At 43.6% G+C, this 25,686-nt stretch overlaps 1 protein-coding gene across 3 annotated transcripts in view; it reads left to right on the forward strand.

Annotated features, from left to right (window-relative positions):
• The first annotated feature begins 560 nt into the window (after positions 1–560).
• CEP131 (centrosomal protein 131) overlaps positions 561–25,686 on the forward strand; it is a 139,964-nt gene continuing 114,838 nt past the window's right edge. Inside the window, exons 1-4 of one of the 3 annotated variants that reach the window (XM_083148808.1) lie at positions 561–790; positions 19,641–19,820; positions 19,962–20,044; positions 23,924–24,035. In XM_083148808.1, the coding sequence (XP_083004934.1) occupies positions 19,647–19,820; positions 19,962–20,044; positions 23,924–24,035 (369 nt within the window). In that variant the 5' untranslated portion in view covers positions 561–790; positions 19,641–19,646. Of the gene's footprint in view, positions 791–1,240; positions 1,261–19,640; positions 19,821–19,961; positions 20,045–23,923; positions 24,036–25,686 lie in introns of those variants that run through there. The other 2 variants (XM_083148811.1, XM_083148809.1) reach the window with 2 other exon arrangements.

A 25,686-nucleotide genomic window follows, 5' to 3' on the forward strand; every position in this document is an offset into this window, starting at 1 on the left:
GCCAATGTAGGGGTGGACAGGGCATGTTTTTCTTTTAGAGATGCCAATCCCGGGATCCCGAGATTTTTTCAATCCTGGATTCCGGGATTGAAAAATGCTCAATCCTGGAATCCAGGATTGAAAAAAAATGCCCCGAGATTGGCATCCCTAGTCCTAACCGCACATACTTTGAAGATTTTCTATTTTGCAGAATTTCCCAATCGCAAATGACCTCTTATGTCTTTACTACTATATAAAGCAGAATTTTTCGTCCATTAGACGGATGTGCTTTATGAAGAAATGAACTATAAAATAAATGTAAAGTTACTATACAATAGGATTCAACAAGGTCTCAATTTGGACCTTTTATTGTTATTTAGTAAATACGTATAATAAACCTTTAACAAATTTCAGAATCTTTTAGTGAATACTGTCATATAAATAACATGAGACAGAGAAGGATGATGTCCTTTCAGCCTCACACATAATGAGTGACCAGGCCACGCCTCCTTTGCATTCTCCACCAAACTGCTGCTCAGGGTCCCGCCTCCCCTGGTTTAAGTGATAGCAGCAGGGCCTGTAGTTTGCCTGAGAGACTTTCTTTCAGCCAATGAACAACAGGCACAGTCATGCTCGCAGTTAGGTTGTTGTATGTTGCTGCCATGGAATTATAGTGTATCCGACTTCTGTATGTAACGTTGTTTTGTCAGTTACATTCCAGCCGCCGCTACACAGGGATTGCTGGGGTGACTCCGGGCCGGACACCCGCCGCACAGGGCGCTTCTTCACCGGGGCCAGACCGTCAGAGCAGGTTGGGACAAATCGTTATTATCACTGTGGACGGATGCTGCACACTGCAGCGTTGTGCACCCGGGGATGTGAAGGCACAGGCAGCTTACACTATAGGGTAGTCTCCTGCAACTTCATACCACCTAGCATCCCAGGAGCCTGAGCGCACAGACTTTGGGCACATACTGGCACCTCTAGCGAGGCGTAAGGGCTCTCACACTGGGCACATACTGGCACCTCCACAGATGAGGAGGCTGTTCCTCTCACACACTGGGCATTGGCTGACATCTTCCCCAGGAGAGTGAGTCTCCTCAGGCTACACTACTTGGTATACAGCCTCTAGCTAGAGGAAGACTGAACATATAGGCACCTAGGTGGATGGATTCACACTGGCCATATAGTCTGGTAGCTTTCATCAGTAGGCGAATCGACTGGGCACAACCTACTAACCTAGGATCTCTCTGCAGAAGGCTGAACCTCCTAATACTTTAGGTAATTAATGGAGGCTAACCCCAAGTACCTTAAGATTATAGCGACAGGAGATTAATACTGTCATGGATGTAGTATGTGTGCCCCTGGTACTTCTTCCTAGGAGGATGAGTCTTTTATACAGTAGGCATAGCCTTGAACTTCTTTTGAGGACTCTGGGGTGTGTCTTTCTAGGAGGATGAGTTTTTTACGTAAATCGAGTAACTCTGATACTTCTTCCCAGGAGGACTCTGATACTTCTTCCCAGGAGGATAAGCCCCTCATGCACATTGGGCAAGACTTGGCACTTATTCCTAGGAGGTCTCTCACATTGCACATAGCCTGGTACTTCTCAGGAGGTTGAGTCCCTAACAAACATTGGGAAAACTTTGGAACTTCTTCCCAGAAGGATGTCCATTGCACGCCTTGCTCAAACTGTGGTACTTCTTCCTGGGACGATGAGCCTTTTTATACACTGGGAATAGGTACCTACTTTTCCCAAGAGGCTGAGCCTTCTATACTGGCATAACATGGCAGCTCTACATAGAACCTGACGCCCACACACACACATTGGGCATATCCTGCTACTTTTTCCCAAGTTGAAATCTCTCACACAGAGCATGGCTGGTATTTATTTCCATGAAGCAGTACCTGATATATACAGGGTTGAGGATGGTATTCAACCCAGTATATCTGCTTCTGTGCCTATGATACAATAGTCAGCCCGTTATTTTGATATTGGGAGAATGGGATGACAATTGTATAGGTGTGTATGCACCTTTTAGTAAGGGCCTGATTCTCGTTCAGAATGAGATGTCATAGCCATGTGGTAACCTGCTGAGTTGCTCACACACTTCTCGACATACTCCGTATGCTGATCTTATCACACTGGTCCCTTTATTGTGGTCTGGACTGATTGAAATTTGCCTATTTGTGGTTTCTAATGCACTTCTCATAGTACAGAAAAGCATAATCCTAAGAACCCATCTTTTCAAATTGCCTCTGTCTTGTGTCTTTCAGGATAATAATTATTTTACGCCTACAGTCTTAAATTCACAAAATAATTTCACAGTGTTTACATAGGGCCTGATGCTAAGTTGGATATGTATCTTTGTGGAGCATATAATGCTTTTTTTATTAACTGTACATACTCAGAACTAATTGTGCATAATTACAAGTAATACAGAGCTGTACTTACTTCAATGGCATCATCACTGGTGAATGATGGGATTAATGGGGTTGTAGTGGGGTTGTGCTCGGATAGGTAATGTTCTGTGGTATGTAGATAGAGTGGCAGACTATGGGCATGCAAAACCTGCCTTAAGAAGGGGTTTGCAGGGCTGTGAATGGATATATACAGGCAAAAACCCATTTGCATGCTGCCACTCAGAGGAAAAACCATACAATTTTTACTTACCATCAAATGATTTCTCCTCTTCTCCCTGGTGTTTGCTCCCGCCACATAGCCCAGGACTCACTCGGCGGCTGCGAGCAAAACAGCCATTTCCGGGTGGCAGCTGAGGTCATGTGTCCGCCCCTAGCAGGCAATAACACGCTTGCGTTTTGCTGGGCACTCCTTGCGTTTCCTTGGGCGTGCCCACTGTTTTTGCAAGCACATCCCATGAAACGCTGGGGATCTACCCCAACACGCCCACTCCTTGTCAATCAGGTTGCGAGCGCCTTGCAAGTAGAACAATTTGCTGAAGACGCTCGCAACCTGACCTAGCGCTTTCGCATTGTGGACAGCTGCCGAATTTGGACCTGTGCGAACAGCTCTGAATTGTCCCCTAAATTTAGAGTTGGACAGAAGGGTAGATATGGCTATCGCAGGCATATCATTTGCACCACATAAAGATTATCCAAATATGTCAGTGTGCGGATAAATAATTTTGCTGGCGTATTAGCAAATAAAGGTGTCTGAAAGGAGCCTGTCCCTGTGATATGCTTCACCAGGTGCTGAGGGGTTATTACTGACCAAACTGTCCCACTGGCAGTGCCGCTACAATGGGCTACTGCCATCTCAGAATGGCAGTAACCCAGGGACCTGATGCGATGCTGCCTGATATTGATACATCGGGCAGCATTGCATTCCCTAAAGAAACCTATAGAGCAGGGGTGGCCAACCAGTCAGAGGTAAAGAGCTGAAAAATATCTGTAGCCAAGCTAAAGAGTCAACAACATGTGCGCGCATGCCAAAAAGGGGCGTGGTCTATTTGGCCCCATTTTTGGGTCTATGCCAAGCCAGATCCACACAAAAAAACACTGAAACAAGCTAGATCCACATGAAATACACTGAAATAAGCCACATCCACATAAAATACACTGAAACAAGTCAAAGCCACATAAAATACACTGAAACATGCCAGATTCACATAAAATACACTGAAACATGCCAGATCCACTTATCAACGTTTCATGTGCATTTATTTACCTTTAGTTTTTGTATCCTGACGAAAGGTGCTTCAATAAATGCACCTGATACGTTGATAATTCACATGCTGCTGTGACAGTGGGGGTTATTTTGGTTCACTCTTTCTGACATATTGCTTCTTAGATGGACAAAACCATGTGCACTGCAGGTGGGGCAGATGTTACTTGTGCAGAGAGAATCAGATTTGTGTGGGGGTTTACTTCAAAGTGAGATCTATATTGCATTGTAAAAATAAAGCAGCCAGTATTTGCCCTACACAGAAACAAAATAACTCACCCAAATCTAACTCTCTCTGCACATGTTACATCTGCCCCCCTGCAGTGCACATGGTTTTGTCCATCTAAGAAGGATTTTGTCAGAAAGAGTGAACTAGAATAAAGCCTAGTGTGCTTATTCTAAAAAAACGCCGGGGAGTGCCGCCCATTCTGCTTGCTTATATATATATATATATATATATATATATATATATATATATATATATATATATATATATATATATATATATATATATATATATATATATATATATATATATATATATATATATATTTTTTTTTTATTATATTCAGAACAGGGAAGGAGGAATCGGGGAGTATAGTGCTGTGAAAATACCGTGGAGGGTCAGTGTAAGTACATCCTGCCCGCTGTGGCGTCCCCCCTAACCGAGGAGCTGTCAGTTCCATATGCGGCAGGGCCCACTCCCCCCCCGCTACTGCTCATCCTGCCCCCCGCTGCGGCATGGACTTAAGAGGCAGAGGAATACTTACCACTCGATGGCGTCCTCAAGGCCCGCGACGCGTCCTCTCCTCCTGTCATGCGGCAGCACCTCCCGCCTCTCGTACGCGATATGATGTCCTGACTTCACATCGTGCATAGCGGAGTCGCCGTAATGGGCTGCTGCCGCTGCTGTGGGGGAGGCTGCCGGGAGCTGCACTAATGTATGAGAGGGAGCCGCACTTTAACAGGGGGAGAGCTGCGGGTTGGCCACCCCTGCTATAGAGGATGCAGCTGCAAGCGGGCCAGGAGGGATCGCAGCAGGGATTGGAGATTTTTTTTGGGGTGAATTAGTCGCAAATATGTAATATTAAACTGGCCCCATGGGGAGGTGAATCAGATGAGAGGTGCTAAATCTGCCTAGAATCAAATTTCTCCCCCCAACATTCCCATAGGACATTAAAAAAAAACACAGTTAACACCCATAATCCTTAAAAGAAAACACCAACATATGAACAGGCAATACACAGAGAAACACCTCATGGTTTAAGCTTTGTTTACTTCAATTAAAAACCTTGTGACATATCCGGTGCTAATGCTTAACTCCTTTTTTGTGTTTATGCGTTCTCTGAATAAGTACTTTTGCATGTTTGAATTTTGTTTATTCTATATTTGGTTTTATTGAAAGATTTTAAATTAAATTATATCAAAGCCTGATTAACTGCACTTTTAAAACGATATACAGGTTGAGTATCCCTTATCCAAAATGCTCGGGACCAGGAGAATGTTGGATAACGGATTATTCCGTATTTCGGAATATTTTAGTATTTCAATGATATATTTTGAAGTATCTTGCATTTATGCTGTATAAACACATAATATACACACAAATATATGTTATTACCACATAAAATACACACAAATATATTTTATTTGTTAAAAAAACAAGGTTTCAAAACTTGAAACAAAATGTGTGTACTATCTCAGCACTGAATTTGAATGCCAAGCAATCATTGTCTTGCACATATATAGTGCCAATTACATATCATGTCCCCAGTAGGGCTGTTACAGATGTCCCCAGTGAGTTTTTAGCAAAAAAAAAAAAATGTTTTCACTTTCTGGAATGTCTGGTTTTCGGAATAATTCGGATAACGGATATTCGGATACGGGATACTCGACCTGTATTGCCATTTTTTTCCATTTTAAAACATTTAAGGCTGCAGTGTGAAGGTGCCAGAGTTGATTTACCGGTTAAAGTTAACTGGTATTTCAACACGTTTAAAAAGCAGAGTCCTACACGTTTCAAAGCCGTTTTTTAGGCAGTGTGAATGGCTCTATTTCTATGGCTTGAAACGTGTCCCTTGGGGGTTAAACAGGTTGAATGTGTGAATGGTATTAAATGCTTTTTAAAACGGTTTTCACCTGCAATTTGAAAGGTCTTAAGGTTCAGACCAATGTTCCCTCTAATTTTACGAAGGCTGTGTGCGGCTAAAGATTTTGGCTGTGCAACTTTGGAATGAAATTTACATTTTTGTGCGTCACTTATATATAACTGGAAAATGACGTTCAGCATTTGTGTTAACTTTACTTCAAAATGATATTAAACATTTAAACATTCAAAATACAGTACACAATGTAGTAAATGGGTGAAACACACATTAATTGAGTCCACAACTGCAAAAAGGGACCACTGCTGCTTTGTGCGCTCAGTTGTAATGTCTGTGCGCACGCCCGTCAAGGTGTGTGCGCGCGCACGTGCGCACAGCTTAGAGGGAACACTGGTTCAGACCCGTTTTAAAGTCCCATTTAAGAATATAGGGTCAATACACGTTTCTGCAATGTGAAAGCAGTATTAGAAAGCATTAAAAGGTGGTTGATCAATGATTGTAATACAAACAATACAAGCAATGTCCCACAGTATTATTATAACAGGATTACAATTTTTTAATTAAAAGTTTCATGCAAAAAAAAAAAAAAATTAGTTGCTATTATTGAATGCAGTAAATGATAGTACTGAAAGTTGCATTGTTGGGTGTATTGGGCTTGTACAGATTTGTCCCCATACTCTATTCCTGCTGACACTGCACACATCCCTTTTCAGTCTGGCATATGCTTTGTGACCTAAGTTGCTCAAGTTGTCTCTCTTTGAGCAAGTATATACGAAGTGTTCTGATGCAGCAACCACACCAAGTTCCATTGTGTATGCCATGCATTCCCAACCACGGTCCTAAAGGCACACCAACAGTGCAGGTTTTAGGGATATCCAGGCTTGAGCACAGGTGACTTAATTAGTACCTGAGTGATTCTGATTAAACCATCTGTGCTGCAGCCTGTGATCACTAAAACCTGTACTGTCAGTGTGCCTTGAGGACCGTGGTTGGGAATGCCTGGTGTATGCTAAGCAGATTCAGACATATCAAATTAATCAGTGCAGTCTGAAGTGGTTTTGTTACATTAAGGGGGAAATTTACTAAAGGAAATTTGTAAAAAATAGGTGTATTTGTATCCAGAAATACACTTATTTTTGACATTTACTATCCCGAAAATACGGCTATTCGTATTGATAGCACATCAATACGACTACGAATTGACGTATTTTCGGGATAGTAAATGTCAAAAATAAGTGTATTTCTGGATACAAATACACCTATTTTTTTTTTACAAATTTCCTTTAGTAAATTTCCCCCTAACTTGCAGCCATCACATATTGGCAGCAAAAATATACCTTTTTTCTTCCTCACACCAATCCTCTGGCTCTGCATGAATAAATGAGTTTAGGTGTTTAAGGACACATCTGTATGTATTTTGAGATCTGCCAGTGAGAAATGATTTCAGAGAAAGCAATGAAACGTCCTTGCGATTTAGGGGTGTATTTAATGCTCCGGCGTGCACATTACAGTGTTCTCCATTTCTCGTTTGCTGTGCATTCTCCATTTGTTTCCTACCCCCTCGCCATGCCTCCTGTAGTGTTCATTCTAGCACCCGCCATCTTTGAAAACCCATGCAGTTCCTGTTCACTACCTGGGGTGTCACTGTCTGCTGTGGTGTTTCTAGCACAGGTCTGGTTTGCATATCAGTGCTGATATGCAAACCAGACCTGTGCTAGAAACACTACAGAAGACAGCGGCGTACGAGGAGTTAATGACTCCATTTGTATGCAGTGTTCAAATATTGCAGAGATATGCAGAAAAATGTGAAAAGGTGTGAGGAGGAAGAAGAGGTGAATCAGGGTAATAACTGAGGTGAATAATCAGTCAGAAAAAAATCATGGGGGAAAAAAAAAAATTAACACAAAAAATAAAAATATATTAATGTTGTGCCTCTAAATAAAAAATAATTTAAAAAAATAGACTTGTAGACACCAAAAAAAAAAACAGTACGTAAGTTGAGATAGCCTAAAAAAGATGCCAAAAGCAAAACGGAGAGCAATACCAAAAAAAAAAAAAAGAGGTGAGTAGCGTTCTCCATTTTGCATTAAATTCACAAACTGTGAGGTACAAAAAATTTCCCATAAGAAAGCAACTGAGAACAACAGCGATGACCAAGCTGGGAGGTTTGCCTAAAAAGCGAAATGGGAGCATTGAATACGGCCCTTATATGTTGTGTATGAAAAATTATGTTAAAATGATTATTCATATTGGTCCCCATCATTTCGTTATAGTGTGGCCAGCCACTCAGGAAAAGTAGTTGTCAGTGAAAATGTATGTGTCACACACCCAGTAAAGAATGGACAATGGGCAGAGATGTGGTCCTCAAATCCAGGTTTTAGGTATATCCATGCTTGACCAAATGTGGCTTAATTGGTACCTCAGTCAATTTACTTTCATCTGTTCTGAGCCATAGATAGACTGCTGCATCAGTGACATGAAGGAGCAGATTCAGTACGATGGGGGTTATTCTGATTCACTCACAAAGGCACAATCACTCTCTAATGGACAAAACCATATGCACTGCAGGTGGGGTTGATGTAACATGTGCAGAGAGTTAGATTTGGGTGAGGTTTGTACTTCAAACTGATATCTATATTGCAGTGTAAAAATAAAGCAGCCAGTATTTACCCTGCAAGAAACAATAAAACACCCAGATCTAACTCTCTCTGCACATGTTACATCAACCCCACCCGTAGTGCATATGGGTTTGTCCATTAGAGAGTGATTGTGCATTTCTGAGTGAATCAGAATAACCCCCTATGTCTAAAAGGGAATGTAGAGGTGTTGTCATAGCAACCAGTTACATTCCAGCTAACCTTTATTTAGCACATTGTAGAAAATGACCGCTAAAACTTGTGTGGTCGCCATGGGCAACATCTCCACTATAGTATTTGCATTTTCGAAATTGAAGCCTAAATGTTTGAAGCCAAGTAACCCCTTAATACATCACTATGCAGCTGATATTTCTTATACTGTAGCTCCTCCAACCTTCAGGGTGTATTATTTGCAGTTCAGCAGCAACCTGTAATCTAAACGTAAATATAACAGCATTTACGTTTCTCTGTATTTAGTGTCCAGCAGGTGACCTTTATATAGTTACAGAAATAAACAAATGAAAATAACAGAAATGTAATTTATTATTTGTAAATGTTAGAAACTGTTATTTGAGTTAAATGTTACATGATTCCTATTTCCTATTTCCTAAGCTCATGGCTTCACCAATAGTTTCCTCCTGTTTAGCTTCGCTTAAGCCACCTCAGAAAAGTGTTAATCCTGGTTCACACTGTGCAGATTATTGGGCAGATCACTGTGCTGGTGGGATAAACGCTCCCATCCTCAGGGCGATTATCTGATCAGTGTGCACCCCATACACACTGACCTACTTTTAGCTCAGTGTGTGCTTTCATAAAACCACACATTGCTTTTGTTGAGAGCACACATATTGGGTCGGACATAGTTGCTGGTGCGTTTTGAAGACATTTATTGAGTAACGCTCCTGCGTATATATAGCTCTGCAGTGCTTGGCAATGTGATACAGTGTATCCGGAAAGTATTCACAGTGCTTCACTTTTTCCACTTTTTGTTATGTTATAGCCTTATTTAAAAATGGTATATAGTCATTTTCCCCTCAAAATTCTACACACAATACCCCATAATGACAACATGAAAAACCTTTTTTTTTTTGGAGATTTTTGCAAATTTATTAAAAATAAAAAAACTAAGAAATGGCATGTACATAAGGATTCACAGCCTTTGCCACGAAGTTCAAAATTGAGCTTCGTGTTTTCACTGATCACCCTTGAGCTATTTCTACAGCTTAATTGGAGTCCACCTGTGGTAAGTGCAGTTGACTGGATTTGGAAGGGCACTCACCTGTCTATATAAGGTCATACACTTGACAGTGAATGTCAGAGCACAAACCAAGCACGAAGTCAATGGAATTGTCTGTAGACCTCCGAGACAGAATTGTCACAAATCTAGGGAAGGGTACAGAAAAATGTGTCGCTTTGAAAGTCCCAATAAGCACAGTGGCCTCCATCATCTGTAAATGGAAGAAGTTCAGAACCACCGAAGCTCTTTCTAGAGCTGGCTGGCCATCTAAACTAAGTGATCAGGGGAGAAGGGCCCTAATCAGGATGATGACCAAAACCTAGTCATCTCAGCCTGCCAGAGCCACAGCATTCCTCTATGGAGAGAGGAGAACCTTCGAGAAGGACAACCATATCTGCAGTAATCCATGAATCAGACCTCTGTGGTAGAGTAGCCATATGGAAGCCACTTCTCCAAAAAAAGCACATAACAGCCCTCCTGCAGTTTGCCAAATTGCACCTGGAGGACTCTCAGACTATGAGAAACTAAATTCTCTGGTCTAAGGAGACAAAGTTTCTCTTTGGCGTGAATGCCAGGCATCATGTTTGCAGGAAACCAGGCCAATACCATCCCTGCGGTGATACATGGTGGTGGCAGCATCATCCTGTGGGGATGTGTTCAGAATTAGCTGCACAGTGTTTAGCTCCTTGGTATACTTTCCTGCTTGAGCTCCTAGTGAGTGTCAGCATTAAGCTGCACACCGTGCGTTCACTTGTACACTTCCCAGCTTGAGCTCCAAGCTGTGTGTCTGTGGCCCAGCCTCCCGTCTCCAGCATACCTCAGCCTGCATTTCTGAGTTCCTAGTCTGGAGTTTCTACACCTCCAGTTGAAATCCACTACAGCAAGCTGCCACTTATTTAGGGTATCGTGAGTCCTGCAGGCCTTCTGCACATTGCAGCTTGGTCCTCTGTTTATATACTGTATTATGTATATTTTGCGGTACTTGTTTCCTAGCACGGCCACACCGATTTACATCGGGGTGGTCGTGTCGGAAAAATCGGGTCGATCGCATCGCATGCGATTTGGTCGCATGCGATGCGACCGACCGATTTTCGTCCCGATTTTTTTGATTGAATGAAATGTAAATCGGGTCCCTGGGACCCGATTTTACATTGGATTCAATGTAAAAATATTCCCAACCCCCCCCAAATTTAACGGCGTACACCCCACCCCACGATAGACGCCTACCTGTGAAGTTATACGCGTCCCCTCGCGGGGCTCGCTATTCTATTCTCAACTCCACGCCGACGTGGATAGTAGGGGAATGAAAAGGTTGGAGGACGCGCACCGCCGCCCCTCGCGGGCTCGCTGCGCTCGCCACGCTTCGGGTTGGCGTCTATCGTGGGGTGACGACGGGGACATCTATAATGTGAAATGGGTCATATTGGCCCATTTCACATTTTTCACATTTTCTCACGATTTCAATGTTAAAAAATATTTTAACATTGAAGCCTATGGAAAAATCGGGGGCATCGCGTCGGGACCAATGTTAATGGTCCCGACCGACGCGATGCCCCCGATATTTTACCTTTGCCGACACGATTTCAATGTTAAAATATTTTTTAACATTGAAGCCTATGGAAATATCGGGGGCATCGCGTCGGGACCAATGTTAATGGTCCCGACCGACGCGATGCCCCCGATATTGTGTCCTAGCCGGCAAAATGGACCTGATTTCAAAGGAAATCGGGTCCATCGTATGGAACGTGTACCTTAACTTAAAGGTACACGATCCATAAGATTGTGGCCGTGCTAGGAAACAAGTACCTATTTTGCTTCTGGTTTACTTATTTTGTTTGCTAGCATATTAGTGGCAAGGCCACCATTTGGTTCTTATTTGCGTCGGGATCGCTAATGTTCCTTTGTATGCAACAAGGTTGCTTCTGGTGCTTGCTTATTAGTGGCAGGGCTGCCTCTGGTTCTTATGTGCGACTAGGTCACTATTATTCGTGTGTGTGTGTGTGTGTCTGACAAGGTCGTTTCTGGTTTTTGTGTGCTTTTGTTATTGCTCACTTTTCATTAGTTTCTCAGATAGCCTTCAAGTGTTATTTAGTTAGTTTTCCTCTTGTCTTCCCTTAGATTGCACTGGTGCCTTGTCTCCCTGTAAGACCTGGTGGCACCAGAGTTGGGGTGGACTTAATTCACCCATTGAGACATGGCTGTTAAAGGCGCAGTCTTAGAACCGCAGGTATCCAGTGGTTTCTAGAGAAAATAATAGTTAGCTGTTAGGTGATGAGACCTTTTTTCTTACATTGGTATTATCTTTTTTTTTGTTGTTCCCATATTGCATTAATACATCCATACCCTGGTCATGTGATCTGAATCCTCACCTCTATGCTCCTGGTTTCTGTAAGTTAAGGTGGCCATACATCTACAGATCGATTTGTCAGATTGGGCTGGTTGGAACAAAAACCTGGTAATATTTGAATGACAGTTTTTGGCAGTTTTCCAGCATTTCAAAGCAAATGGTCAACTGTTATTTGCCCTCATCCATTACCAGGATTTTGTTCCAACCAGCCCAATCTGACAATTGATCTGTAGATGTATGGTCAGCTTTACTTTTGGCAGTCCTGTATTCAGTTTAGTTTACTTGTTTGTTAATTCTGATCATCCTGCAACTGCTCCAGGTACCTTATTGCTCTAATCCTTATAGAACAGGGGTTAATCATAATACAGAGGCTTCCCATCCAACTTGCTAAAGCTTGAAAGGTGCTGCAAAGAGGAATGAGTAAAACTGCCCAAAGATAGGTGTGCCAAGCTTGTGGCATCATATTAAAAAAAAAAAATTAAGGCTGGATTTGCTGCCAAAGGTACATCAACAAAGTATTGAGCAAATGCTATAAATACTTATGTGCATGTGATTTCTTAGTTTTTCTTTATTTTTAATAAATTAGCAAAAGTCTTATAAAAACTTTTTGCATGTTGTAATTATGGTACATTGAGGCAGATGTATTAAGCCTTAACAAGAGTTAAATGCAAGTGTGATAAGGAGAGATAAAGGTCCAGCCAATCACCTGCCAACTGCCATGTTACAGGCTGTGTTTGAAAAAAGTCAGTAAGGAGCTGATTGGCTGGACGTTTATCTCTCCTTATCACACTTGAATTTATCTCCTGTTAAGGCTTAATACATCTGCCCCATTGTGTGTAGAATTTTGAGGGGGAAATGCATTTATTCCATTTTGAAATGAGGCCGTAACAGAACACAATTGTGGAAAAAGTGAAGTGCTGTGAATACTTTACTGATGCACTATACTGTATGTAGCAATAACAAATTATACTTTGCATGGCTAATACTGCCACCAGTGATAAACCCATACTGTACATATATTGATAGAGGTAACTTAAAAATTAAGCTATACTTTTATTCTGCTTCTTAAAATTCCACTTGTTATGTAAGATTTAATTAAACAGAGTAGTAGTTCCTGATACTCAATGGATCTGGGATAGATTAGTTTTTCAGTAATAGATTAGTACCCATGTGCATCTTTATATAATCAGCTGAAACTGTTCAAGACACAAGGAAGCCATGTTCATATTGTATAATAAACATTTCTTTCTAATGAATTGGTCATACACTTGTTCCAGGTTTCCTAGGTTATTAAAACCTTGGTTACAATGTATCTAATTTAGTCTTGGGTTCTGTGTTTTTTGTCTTTATGAACATGTTCTTTATTTAAAGTGCTATGGTTGTCTTGCATCCTTCTTTGTTTCTTCTACGATCCCCATGGCAGCATGACACTGGGATATTCCCCTCCTCCTATTTTAGACAGGATTTTTTCTGGGACCGCCCAACTTGGCTATAATAGCCTCCTCCTTCTACCCTGTGACTTTTTCTCCTGTCTCCGTTTCTAGTTAGGACAGTGTAGGTTTTACTTTTATTTCAATCAGGGTTTCCTTGATCCAGCAGGAGCTGGCTTGGGTGGCTCCCCGGGGAGAAAAGAGTGTAAAGAGGAGTGTGACCTTTTTAAAGATTCCTGCCTCTTGCACTTTAAAGATGTTTCCTGCCTTTTAACTGACCATGATAAAGCATTACCTTTAGTTATAATGCTGGGCACTGTGAGTGCACCGTTAGCCTGCGGGTGGCTGTGGGAGTCATCCTGGCTCCGGCAGCTAGCAGAGGCTGTGCTATGGCTCCGGGAAACTGCGGCGGGAGCGGGGGCCTCCTGACAGGGAGCGCTGGAAGCCGCGGATGCACGCTGTGTGGTGTAGTGGCAGAAGGGGTGTAAGTGCACGCGTGCCTTCGCTTCCTCAAAGGTGTATTATCCGGCTTATGGAAAGACGGCAGATCCATCTTGCTGGATAATACAGACTGATCCTCTGCAATGTAACACAGGCAGCATGCTGGCTCATCAGGTTTTCAAACCTGACTTTTAACCCCATCCATGCTAGGGCATAAATAATCAGGATAGTTGAGCAGAACCAATATTTCCTACCGAGTTTCCGGGGTGACATTTATAGTAGCGCACCCAGGTAGTGCTGGGCAGCACATACTTTTTGGACCGTACGATGTGATGTGTGCGGGAGCTTAATTACAATGGGGTACAACCAGACCACTTCATCAGATTGCATTATCTGAGTGTGAGTCTGAATCTGTATATGAAGCACAACAGAACTTGGCATGAAAGCATAAAAGCTGCACTGTCCCCGAAACGTCGATATTTGATGGAATAAAACCTCACCGTTTCCACCTTTTGAAATTCAGCGTGTCAGTCTCTGGGTGCCGTTACTTTTTGCTGTTTCTACATATGGAATCATTTACCCTGTTTCGGGCACCAGAGCAAGTTAACCCCAAGGGGGGCTGGAGTGCCGGGAGTACAAGGATCGTAATATATATATATATTCTATCTATATTCAAAAGGGCTGGACCGGCACTCAGGACTTGGATGGAGCCCAAGTGATGTAGCTTGCCCTGGTGCCTACCAAAAGGGCCTTGCAGCCCTTAGTAGATAGTGGCTGGAAATAATGGGCACTCAGGGACTACCAAAGCAGGTGAACGTAGGACTGGTTTATTCCTAGAGGTCTACGTTTCGGCGTCTCCCCCGTCGTCAGGACAAACTGACGTTTGATAGTTCACACACTATTGTTTGTCCTGACGACGGGGGGAGACGCCGAAACGTAGACCTCTAGGAATAAAACAGTCCTACGTTCACCTGCTTTGGTAGTCCCTGAGTGCCCATTATTTCCAGCCACTCTATATCTCTATATCTCTATCATCTAGGCAAGAACAGAAAAGATGCGCTTCATGGTGTATTACCCAAGGTACTTTAATGTTAAAAAAAGATAAAATTCCAAGGTACAAATAATTGGGACTCGTACCAAGTGAATAACAGCTGTGGGCTGGATACCACACGATATAAATATAAAACAAGCCAAACGGCAAAGCTGCTCACGATCAAGCCGGGAAATAGCTGGTTCAACTCACTGGAAGCCGCAGGGCTGGATTGCGATGCCAATGCCTGGAGGGAACAGCCTGGTTGAAATCACCGGAGAGGGAGACAGCCACGGAGAGAGTAGTAAGCCACGCCCTGACGCGTTTCGTCATAAGACTTCGTCAGAGGGCGTGTATATATCTTCACAATCCCCAATAGTGGTGTAGCGTCTATAACATTAGATTATCCACAAGTTCCATATAGATCCAAATAATGAATAAAGTAATGATTTTCCAATATTGTATTTTATTCGGTTCTTCAATAGTAGTATGTAAGAGTGACCCAACGCGTTTCGTCTTACAAAGACTTTATCAGGGGAAACAGTTTACAATCTACAAGTACAAACATTGTTTCAATATACATAAAAATGGAACAAGGGATTTTATTCACATATGACCTATTTTCAAGAAAGAGAAATAGAATAGAAAAATAGAAGTGTGGTGGTGAGAGTGGAGGAGCTATATAGTGAATCTATTTTATTAGTGAGCTAATAGAAATATTGGTACTTGTTTCCTAGTACGGCGCCCATCGCATCACATACCATTACACTAAATAACGTATATGATGGGATGCGATGCGATGTTGTACAATAAAATATTGTATTGCATCGTATGCCATACCTGATGGGTATGGGCATACCTTACAATGTTAAATGGCCCCCCATACTCAACGCCACTCAACGTGTCCTCCGACCTTTTCATACCTCCACTATCCACGTCGGCTTGGAGTTGATTTTAGATAGTGTGGCGAGCCCGAAGCGTGGCGAGCGGACGCGGAATACGAGCCCGAAGCGTGGCGAGCGGACGCGGAATACGAGCCCGAAGCGTGGCGAGCTATACATGTAAAGTAATCCGTGTCCCCTCGTGGGGCTCGCCACGCTTCGGACTCGGTGGCTCGCTGCGCTCGCCACACTATCTACAATCAACTCCACGCCGACGTGGATAGTGGGGGGTATGAAAAGGTCGGAGGACGCGTACCGCCGGATTTTGCCACACTTCGGGTTGGCATTGATCGTGGGGGTGGCGTGGAGTATGGGGGGCCATTTAACATTGTAAGGACCCATCAGGGTGGTTGTACAATAAAAAATCGTATACCATCACATCACATCGCATGCATTGTATGCGGCTATATGGCATGCGATGCGATCGCATAAGATGAAAATATTGGGCGCTGTGCTAGGAAACAAGTACCGACATATTTTATACCTTTTGAAGTGTATCACAAATCTTAGTGATCCTATGGTATGACTGTAAGATATTAGATAGTGAGTCCTACAAATGGGATTAAATCACACATTAGTGGTAGAATACTTAATAGTGGTATCTTGCCCACAGTGTTATGAACAGTACCAACCTAATTGCCAGAATTAGAGTGAGTTCTACCCACAGTTATGGGAGGCCATGTAGTAAGAAATCCATTATCAATGAAATAAGATTTCAATAAAAACCTACAAGGTAGGTTTTTTAATGGCTGCTGGTCACTATTGTGCAAACATGGGGTATTTATTCTGGTTTACTCGTAAAGACACAATCACTCTCTAATGGACAAAACCATGTGCACTGCAGGTAGGGCAGATGTAACATATGCAGAGGGAGTTAGGTTTGGGTGGGGTTTGTACTTCAAACTGATATCTATATTGCGGTGTAAAAATAAAGCAGCCAGTATTTACCCTGCACAGAAACAATATAACTCAACCAAACGTAGCTCTCTCTGCATATGTTACATCTGCCCCACCTGCAGTGCACAAGGTTTTGTCCATTAGAGAGTGATTGTGCCATTAAGAGTGAACCAGAATAATACCCCATGTTTGCACAATAGTGACCAGCAGCCATTCTCAATGTAAAAAAAAACTGAATACCGCTGTATTATTAAACCCAATGATCATAGTATTCATATAGGTTTTTGCTGTCATTGGACACTCACCATTGAATAGTATAACCGCTACCATTGCTCCTAGTCCCCTGACATTTGAGGTGGATCAGTGACAGCACCCGGCACTATTCTACAGAATGGGGCGTGTTGCCCCCGTTTTATAGGTGTGATGGGCCCGGGGTCTGCATTGCTAGATGCAGACTAAGTTGATCCGGGTCCAGCGGCCAGCCTGAGTAAGCTTCAGTTTATGGAGATTGACTATTGCCTAAAAACATTGCAAATCCCGGATGGTGATCTGAGGCTGCTTCTTCAGACGAAGCTCTCTGATCTCAAAATTGCATGCAGCAGGTGTCTCTCTCCTACAGGCACCACCTCCGGCATTTTCATTTTAATCAAAGTTGCTTCCTTGTGCTGGGGCAATTCCTTGCAAATATGAATCATGTCTTGTATTCTTTCAGTAAAACTGATTTCCTTGTAGCATTTTTTTTTTTTTGTGATTATGCAGTTCGCTTTATTGAAATTTAATTTCTAAAAATTCATTTTTTTTCCCCATTACACTGCAGATGGCCTCGACAAGCTTTCTTTATCTTTTTTGGCTTTGTAAATTTGGGGTTGATGCAAAGGCTGTAAAATGGGGTGTATATTACAAACAGTATGATTGCCTATGTATGCTGCACATCTCGGTACTTATATGTTAGTTGGGCGCCCACTATAGTTAGTACGCTCGGTACTTATGTAGTATCTGGGCTGCCGATTTTTTGATTGTATGCCTTAAGTTAAGGCATACAATCAGATGCGATGAGATGCGATATCGCATCGCATCGCATGCGACCATCGGATGCGATGACCCGATTTTTCCATAGGAATCAATGTTAAAATGGACTGAGTCCATTTTAACATGGAATTCAATGGGAAAAAGGGGTCCTTTTCATACCCCTACTATCCAAGTGGGCATGGAGTTGGATATAAACCTGTGGCGAGCGTAGCGAGCCACCGAGCCCGAAGCGTGGCGAGCGAAGCGAGCCCCGCGAGGGGCCGGTATTCTGTGTCCCCTCGCGGGGCTCGCTACGCTCGCCACGCTTCGGGCTCGGTGGCTCGCTACGCTCGCCACAGGTTTATATCCAACTCCATGCCCACTTGGATAGTAGGGGTATGAAAAGGACCCCTTTTTCCCATTGAATTCCATGTTAAAATGGACTCAGTCCATTTTAACATTGATTCCTATGGAAAAATCGGGTCATCGCATCGCATCGCATCGCATCGATGGTCGCATGCGATGCGATGCGATGTGCCCGATTCGACCCGATTTAGAAATCGGCAGCCCAGATACTACATAAGTACCGTACGCTCATACCCCCACTACCCATGTCGGCATGGAGTTGATTTTATATAGCGTGGTGAGCGCACCGAGCCCGAAGCGTGGCGAGTGTAGCGAGCCACCGAGCCCGAAGCATGGCCAGTGTAGCAAGCCACCGAGCCCGAAGCGTGGCGAGTGTAGCGAGCCACCGAGCCCAAAGCATGGCCAGTGTAGCAAGCCACCGAGCCCGAAGCGTGGCGAGTGTAGCGAGCAACCGAGCCCAAAGCATGGCCAGTGTAGCAAGCCACCGAGCCCAAAGCGTGGCGAGTGTAGCGAGCCACCGAGCCCAAAGCATGGCCAGTGTAGCAAGCCACCGAGCCCAAAGCGTGGCCAGTGTAGCGAGCCACCGAGCCCAAAGCGTGGCCAGTGTAGCGAGCCACCGAGCCCAAAGCGTAGCGAGCCACCGAGCCCCGCGAGGGGACGCGGAAAACTAAGCAAATAGCTTAGTGGGTGCCCAACTAACATATAAGTACCCACATCTCTGCATTGTCAGCATGCATGCCTGCTGTACTGGCAGTCATTAACATGCACTTACACCTGCCCTATACTGACAGGCATATACGTATGGCTTGTCCGCATGGGCCGCGTATGCATGAGTATGCTAATATTAAACTTGACCTGGGTGAGAATGCCCCTTCTCACCTCTCTGATGGGAAGTGTAGTTGTGATCAAAAGTTTAAATTCAGCTTTCTAATTTGCACTTTCATATTTTTGGAGAATGTGCAGTTTAGTTGTCCGCACGATGCACTATGAGCGTGGTTTCCAAGTCTGGTGCTCAAGTACCCCCAACAGTGCCCGCTTTTCAGGTTGCACATTATTCATACACAGGTGGAGCTAATTATTTCACTTGTAATTCTGTGTGGAGACCTGGAAAACATGCACTGTTAGGGCACTTGAGGACCAGGGTTGGGAACCACTGCTTTATGGGCCCGATTCAGATTAGTTCCCAGAGCTACGTTTTCTCAGCCCTGACTATTATCGAATGACCGCGCGTGTGGAAGGCCCACAGTATGCATGCGCAAACTGTTCCTCTGACTCTTAATCAGAAGGGTGAGTGATACCTTGTGCCCATTTGTGGGTAGAAGTGGTTGCGCGTCGGGGATCTCTGGACTCTGAAATCCTGTATCCCAGGGATCAGGTCTGAATTGGGGCCTATGCCAAAAGGTGTGTGCATACTATACATAATCCTGTTACGGTCTAGTGCTGTGTGTGTCTTTTGCTGTGGTTTATTCCTTACCAAGACGTGATAAAGCTGTGAGGAAAGTCTACTAAGTGATGTCTTTGTCTTGTGTCTCCAACAGGTGCCCATGCACAGCTCACTTGGCACCCCCTCCCGCCAGGGTGGGGAGAATAATGGTGAGCTTGCACTCACAGGCTCTCAGGTCTCTGTGACCAAGCGTCCAAGCAGCGCCGCCAGCACCAAACACATTTCACGTTCCATCTCTGTCGTCACCGACACCAGGAGTAAAGGAAACTCAATGGTAAGATGACAAATCGCTCCAGAGTTCTGTCACCTTACCATGCCTTGTGCATGTCTAGTATCCTTGTTCTGTAACCTGCAATGTCTGGCTATTCCTCTGACCTTCATCAACCTATTATTGTGTTTTATGTCTCCTGAACAGCGGGACTCGCCCCGAGCTATCAATAACCTTCGCAGGTCCAACAGTACAACTCAAGTAACTCCAGAGAACAGCTCGGCACTCAGGTAATGCAGTGTGACAGGAAAGTGACAGTACTTTCTGCTGCCTGAATGTGATGCATATGTTGCCAAGTAAGACAGATAAATCTCTGCAGTCTTTTCATATTCTGACCTTTGTGTTTCCAGCTGCTGCTCCCTGAGGGGGCAAAATGCAAGAGCAGTGGGTGGGGTTTCCAGGCTTCTCATCTCTACTGGAATGTAGCAGATGTTTGCTGGGTGGAGGGGAGATCCAGTTACTCTTTATCAGGCCCTGTGGATTATCCCTTTTCATTCCATACATTGAAGGATTGTCCTACTGCTCTATAACAAAAAGATGAGGAGAGCATGAAAGGTATACCTCTGGGCTTAGCTCTCCTCCCCTCTAAACCCCTTTGAAATGCTATGTCAGCATCACAAATGGATAAAACCTTCAGTAGTCCTTAGCATTGGTTCTGGCGACTTGCGACTATCGAGCCTAGGATTGGGTCTGTTGGCCAAGTCTGCAGTTAAAGATTAGATCTGTCTAATAGTTGAAAGTGCAGGGTATTCATATGTGTGTGTGCACTGTGGGGATACGGTCATTCGGTCTACAGTAACTAGGTCGACAAATTTTGAGATGACATTAGGTCGATATGACATTAGGTCGACACTAGCGTTAGGTCGACATGACATTAGGTAGACAGTCAAAAGGTCCACATGGGGTTTTTCAGTGTATTTTGTGCCGACAGGCAGTATTTCATGCCCTACCATCCACTAGGGCGTGGTGGGAGAATGAAATAGTGTGCAGAGCGATGCAAGGGGATGCGTTGCACTTCAAACTGTGTCCATGTCGACTGTGTCGACGTTCGGATAAAAAAACTCCATGTCGACATTTTGACTGTCGACCTAGCCCATGTTGACCTAACGCTAGTGTCGACCTAATGTCATGTCGACCTAGACTCATGTCAACCTTGACCCATGTTGACATTAACCAATGTCGACCTTGCCTCATGTCGACCTAGTGGTGTCGACTTAATGTTTGTCGACCTCGTAGTTATGGTCGACTAAACCATCCCAAATCTCGGGGATCATTGACACATCCTATTAAAACTGATAACAATAATGTGTCAAATGTGCCTTGTTCTGAGAGCTGTTATCGGTAACACAACTGGGAATTCCTGAAGTATCGAATATTAATCTGGCCCCGTATTTCCACTATTACAGTGGTTCTCAAAATCTGTCATCAGGACCCCACACAGGTCACATTTTGCAGGTCACCTGACAGGTGCACTCATTACTGGCTGACACATTGTAAAAGATCCACAGATGGAGCTAATTCACTTGATTCTGTGAGGAGACATGCAAAACATGCACTGTGTGGGGTCCTGAGGACCGACTTTGAGAACCTGTGCTCTATTTAATAGTTTGTTGCTGGCACAATAAGAAAAATGGGAGACTTTTTAACAGACCTTAATATGGAAATATATTAAATTCAAATTATAATTTTGTTTTTTTTCACATTATGCCCACCCTATTAACCCCTATAACAAAATAAAAACACTGGATAGTAACACTAGTGCCTTTATCCCTCTCAGCTGGGTAGTTTCATCCTTTTCTATATCAGTTTTTAAAACTATTTAGCATGTGTTTTAGCATTAAATTACTGACCGGGGAAGGTGTTTTTTGTTTGTATGCTTACCTCTCCTTCATTATATACTATCACACATTACTTTGAAGTTAACATGAATATTTCATTATATTTCCATGCTTCATATATGAAAATGTTCATGTCCTTTGAAGTGAGCGGTGCACACCACACATACAATAGAAGCAGTTATGAGGATGCAGCCTATCAATTTACCAAGATCAAGTGCCTAATGGATATTGGTTGTGAAGTGTCTGAGTGATGTCACCACTTCCTCAGGAACTGATAGGCTGCCTCCACAGGGCAAAGGAACAGTGGATCTTGTTCATTCAGCAGTTGCATGGGATTAGTAGCATGCTGGGTAGATACAGTTACCCTAAAAACATTCCATGCATTTATATTTGGCTCCATAATATGTATTAATCATTTAGGGTTTATTCCTTCTTTCAAATAATGCTTTTAAATCTGCAAGAGCATTGTTAAATATAAGTGATGTGGATTATTGTTATTGAGGCATCAACTGTTGCTAACATTTTACAGAATAGTACAGCTGGCTAGACGAAAGTGACATTGCTTTGCTAAGTTAATTTGCAGTTCAGTTCCAAACTCGACTTAATTCACTCTTTTGCTGTGCACCCTGCTGCGCAGCAAAAGGCAGAAGAAATCTTTATTATAAGGTAAAAATACCTTATTATAAGGTAAAAATGCAGCATCTCTGCCCCCCCCCCATTGAATACTTATGCACTTGGAGGGGTTAAATAGCATAATCCTCATACATCTTGCCTCAATACACTATTTACTGTAGCTTAAGATGCCTGATGCAAGTTATGCTGGCCACACATCAGACCAATTTTCCTCCAACCATACAACTAGTTGGTTGGATGGAATAAAAACCTGGTACTGGATAGGAGCAAATGTAATTTGTAATTGCAAACTGTAACAACTGTCACTCGGACAATGTACTGTAGTTGGACCTATTTGATTTAAACAATTTCACTGAATGTTTTTGTCCATTCTCCTGAGTTTGTGAGCAAATTGCTTATTGCCATTTTCCCCCATACAGAACCAGATTCTCAGTCCAACCAACCAACTAGTTGGATGGTTGGAGGAAAGTTGGTCTGATGTGTGGCCAGCATTAGTGATTTGTTTCCCAAATCTGAAAATGGACTACAACTGTCACTCGGACAATGTACTGTAGTTTGACCCTTTTTGATTTAAACAATTTCACTGAAGGTTTTTGTCCATTCTCCTGAGTTTGTGAGCAAATTGCTTATTGCCATTTGCCCCCATTCAGAACCAGATTCTCAGTCCAACCAACCAACTAGTTGGATGGTTGGAGGAAAGTTGGTCTGATGTGTGGCCAGCATTAGCCACCATGTCCTGTGCAACGCTGGCCCTCTTTCTTAACAAAAATGTGTCAACAAGATGGGATTAGGATGCACCAGGAGTGGTGCTAGCAGATCTCATGGGACCTGGAGGCTGTTTGGTGTGACTGCAGCAATTATGTATTAGAACACTTCTGTACAGGATGCAGTTAGCATCCCCGCTGTTGGGATGCCAGCAGTCAGAACTATGTAGAAAGGTCCAAAACTATTATTTATTTATTTATTAACTGTTTATTTTATAGCGCATACATATTCCGCAGCACTTTACAGAGAATATTTGAACATTCACATCAGTCCCTGCCGCAGTGGAGCTTATAATCTATATTCCCTACCACATGTACACGCACACACATTCATTTTAGGATTAATTTTGTTGGGAGCCAATCAGCCTACCAGTATATTTTTGGATTGTAGGAGGAAACCGGAGCACCCGGAGGAAACCCACGCAGGTACGGGGAGAATATACAAACTCCGCACAGTTAGGGCCATGGTGGGAATCGAAACCATGACCTCAGTACTATGAGGCAGTAATGCTAACCTTTACACTATCCGTAGTGCCCCAAAACGAACTATGAGTACAGTCATTTGTAATGGTAACCTGCATTTCTTAGGTGCATGCGCGTTCTTGTGACATATCCCTATAGATTGTAAGCTTGCAGCAGGGCTCTCTTACCTCCAAGTCTGTCTGTTGTTACTCAGTTTGTTCTATCACTGTCTATAATTGTAAAGCGCAACGGAATCTGCTGCGCTATATAAGATACTGTAAATAAATATGTGAATTACCTGATAGAATTTTAGTGAGATATGATGGATAATCCACGTCTGACCTAACATTAAAATGAGTTTGCTGCACTCTGTTTTTTTTTTTTAATTATCATTATTTAATCTCATTCGCAGTGATGCTCATGGGGATTTCATGGCCTTTTTTGATAGCAGTTCCATTGGACGGAAAAAATTGCATGGTCTGGCCAAAACCCCCCCAGAGAAGAAGACCACTTGGAATATTCTGGTAAGTCCCAGTTTACTGTACCTTTTTTAGTACCTTCAAAATCCATGGTATAATGTGCATTTGAACTATCAGTATGATGAACTTCTATTCAAGATTCTCCAGCCATGATAAAAGTTGTACTGGTCAGGTCTTCCCTATTCCCCCATGAAATACATTGGTGGCACAATACAGACTGATGCTGATGTAGTGAGTACATATAACAATAATAATAATAATAATCAGGGGCGCTGGAACGTTTTTAGGTTGGGGGGGGCAAGATATAATCTCATTTTGGCGCCCCCTAAATTGCTATGTTACCCCCGGGCACTATACACACTGGCAGCGGCATATACACGTGGGCATTATACACAGGGCAGCGGCATATATGCATGGGCATTATACACAGGGCAGCGGCATATATGCGTGGGCATTATACACAAGGCAGCGGCATTTACGCATGGGCATTATACACAGGGCAGCAGCATATACACGTGGGCATTATACACCGGGCAGCGGCATATACATGTGGCCAGAGACACCAGGACTGACATTAATCCAGTGGTTGTCATTTACTCGTAAAAAGTGGAAAAAGTGGCAGTGTCACCCCCAAACAGATTTATGTGATTATGTCTGATTATGATAATCAGACATAATTACATAAACCTGTTTGGGTGTGAATCCAGGGGTAAATGACAACCCCTGGATCTGTCAGTCACTGGGGATGGGAGGGTGAGAGGAGCAGCATTTACCTTTAAGTTTTAGTTGTGGCAGCACAGCGTGATGGCTGCTGCTGTGGCTGTTGTAGGATGCTCCCGCGGCTCCCGCCCATGCACTGATCCACGCGACCAGTCTCCCTCCCTACGGCCCGCATCACGCCCGCCAATCACTGTGGACGCATCACATCCACAGCCACTGTGATTGGCGGGCGCTGGTTCTCAACATCTCCCCGCAGCAGTCATCCATGTGGGCGGACGGCTGCGAATAGGAATCGGATTCTTGCTGAGGCGCTAAAGCAGCTGTGCGGGCGGGCGGCTGCGATTAATCAGTAATATAGGCGGACGGGCGGGAGGCTGGATCAAGCTTAATCAGCCCACCGCCCGCCCGCCTATATTACTGATTAATCAGCCGCCCGCCCGCACAGCTGCTTTAGCGCCTCAGTAATTTTGGGGGGGGGCAAGCTGCCCCCTCGCCCCCCCCCGTTCCGGCGCCACTGATAATAATAATAGGTCCCTCATGTTAACCCTTCAGATTAATTTATGATGTTACAACCCCTCCAGCTGTTTGTGGCTGTTAGGAATGTTCCATGGATCTGCCAATTAAAACTCTAGAGCACTATGATGTTTTATCACCTCTGTGCTCCATTAGAATGCTTATCTAATGTAAGGAATAATATAGTTTAGGGCCTGATTCAGCACCGCTCGCTGCTTAGTAAGAGGCTTAACGGCGCCGCTGAAACCCCTCAGTAACATGCGAGTGGATGTGTCTGGAAAACACATTTCCTTGCATGCAGCCGAAGGGGAGAGAAATGATTTCTCTCCCCTTGGGAAATAAGTCAGTATAAACTGACTTTTATTTCTGTCGGAGTCTGCCAAAGAGGAGGCGCCTGCTGACATCATGTCATCATGTGATGTCAGCTGCCTGCCCCCAGCAGGCATTGGCCCGCCTGCATTTC

Source organism: Crinia signifera, chromosome 6 (genome assembly GCF_055691185.1).
Source record: "Crinia signifera chromosome 6, ASM5569118v1, whole genome shotgun sequence".
NCBI lineage: Eukaryota > Metazoa > Chordata > Amphibia > Anura > Myobatrachidae > Crinia > Crinia signifera.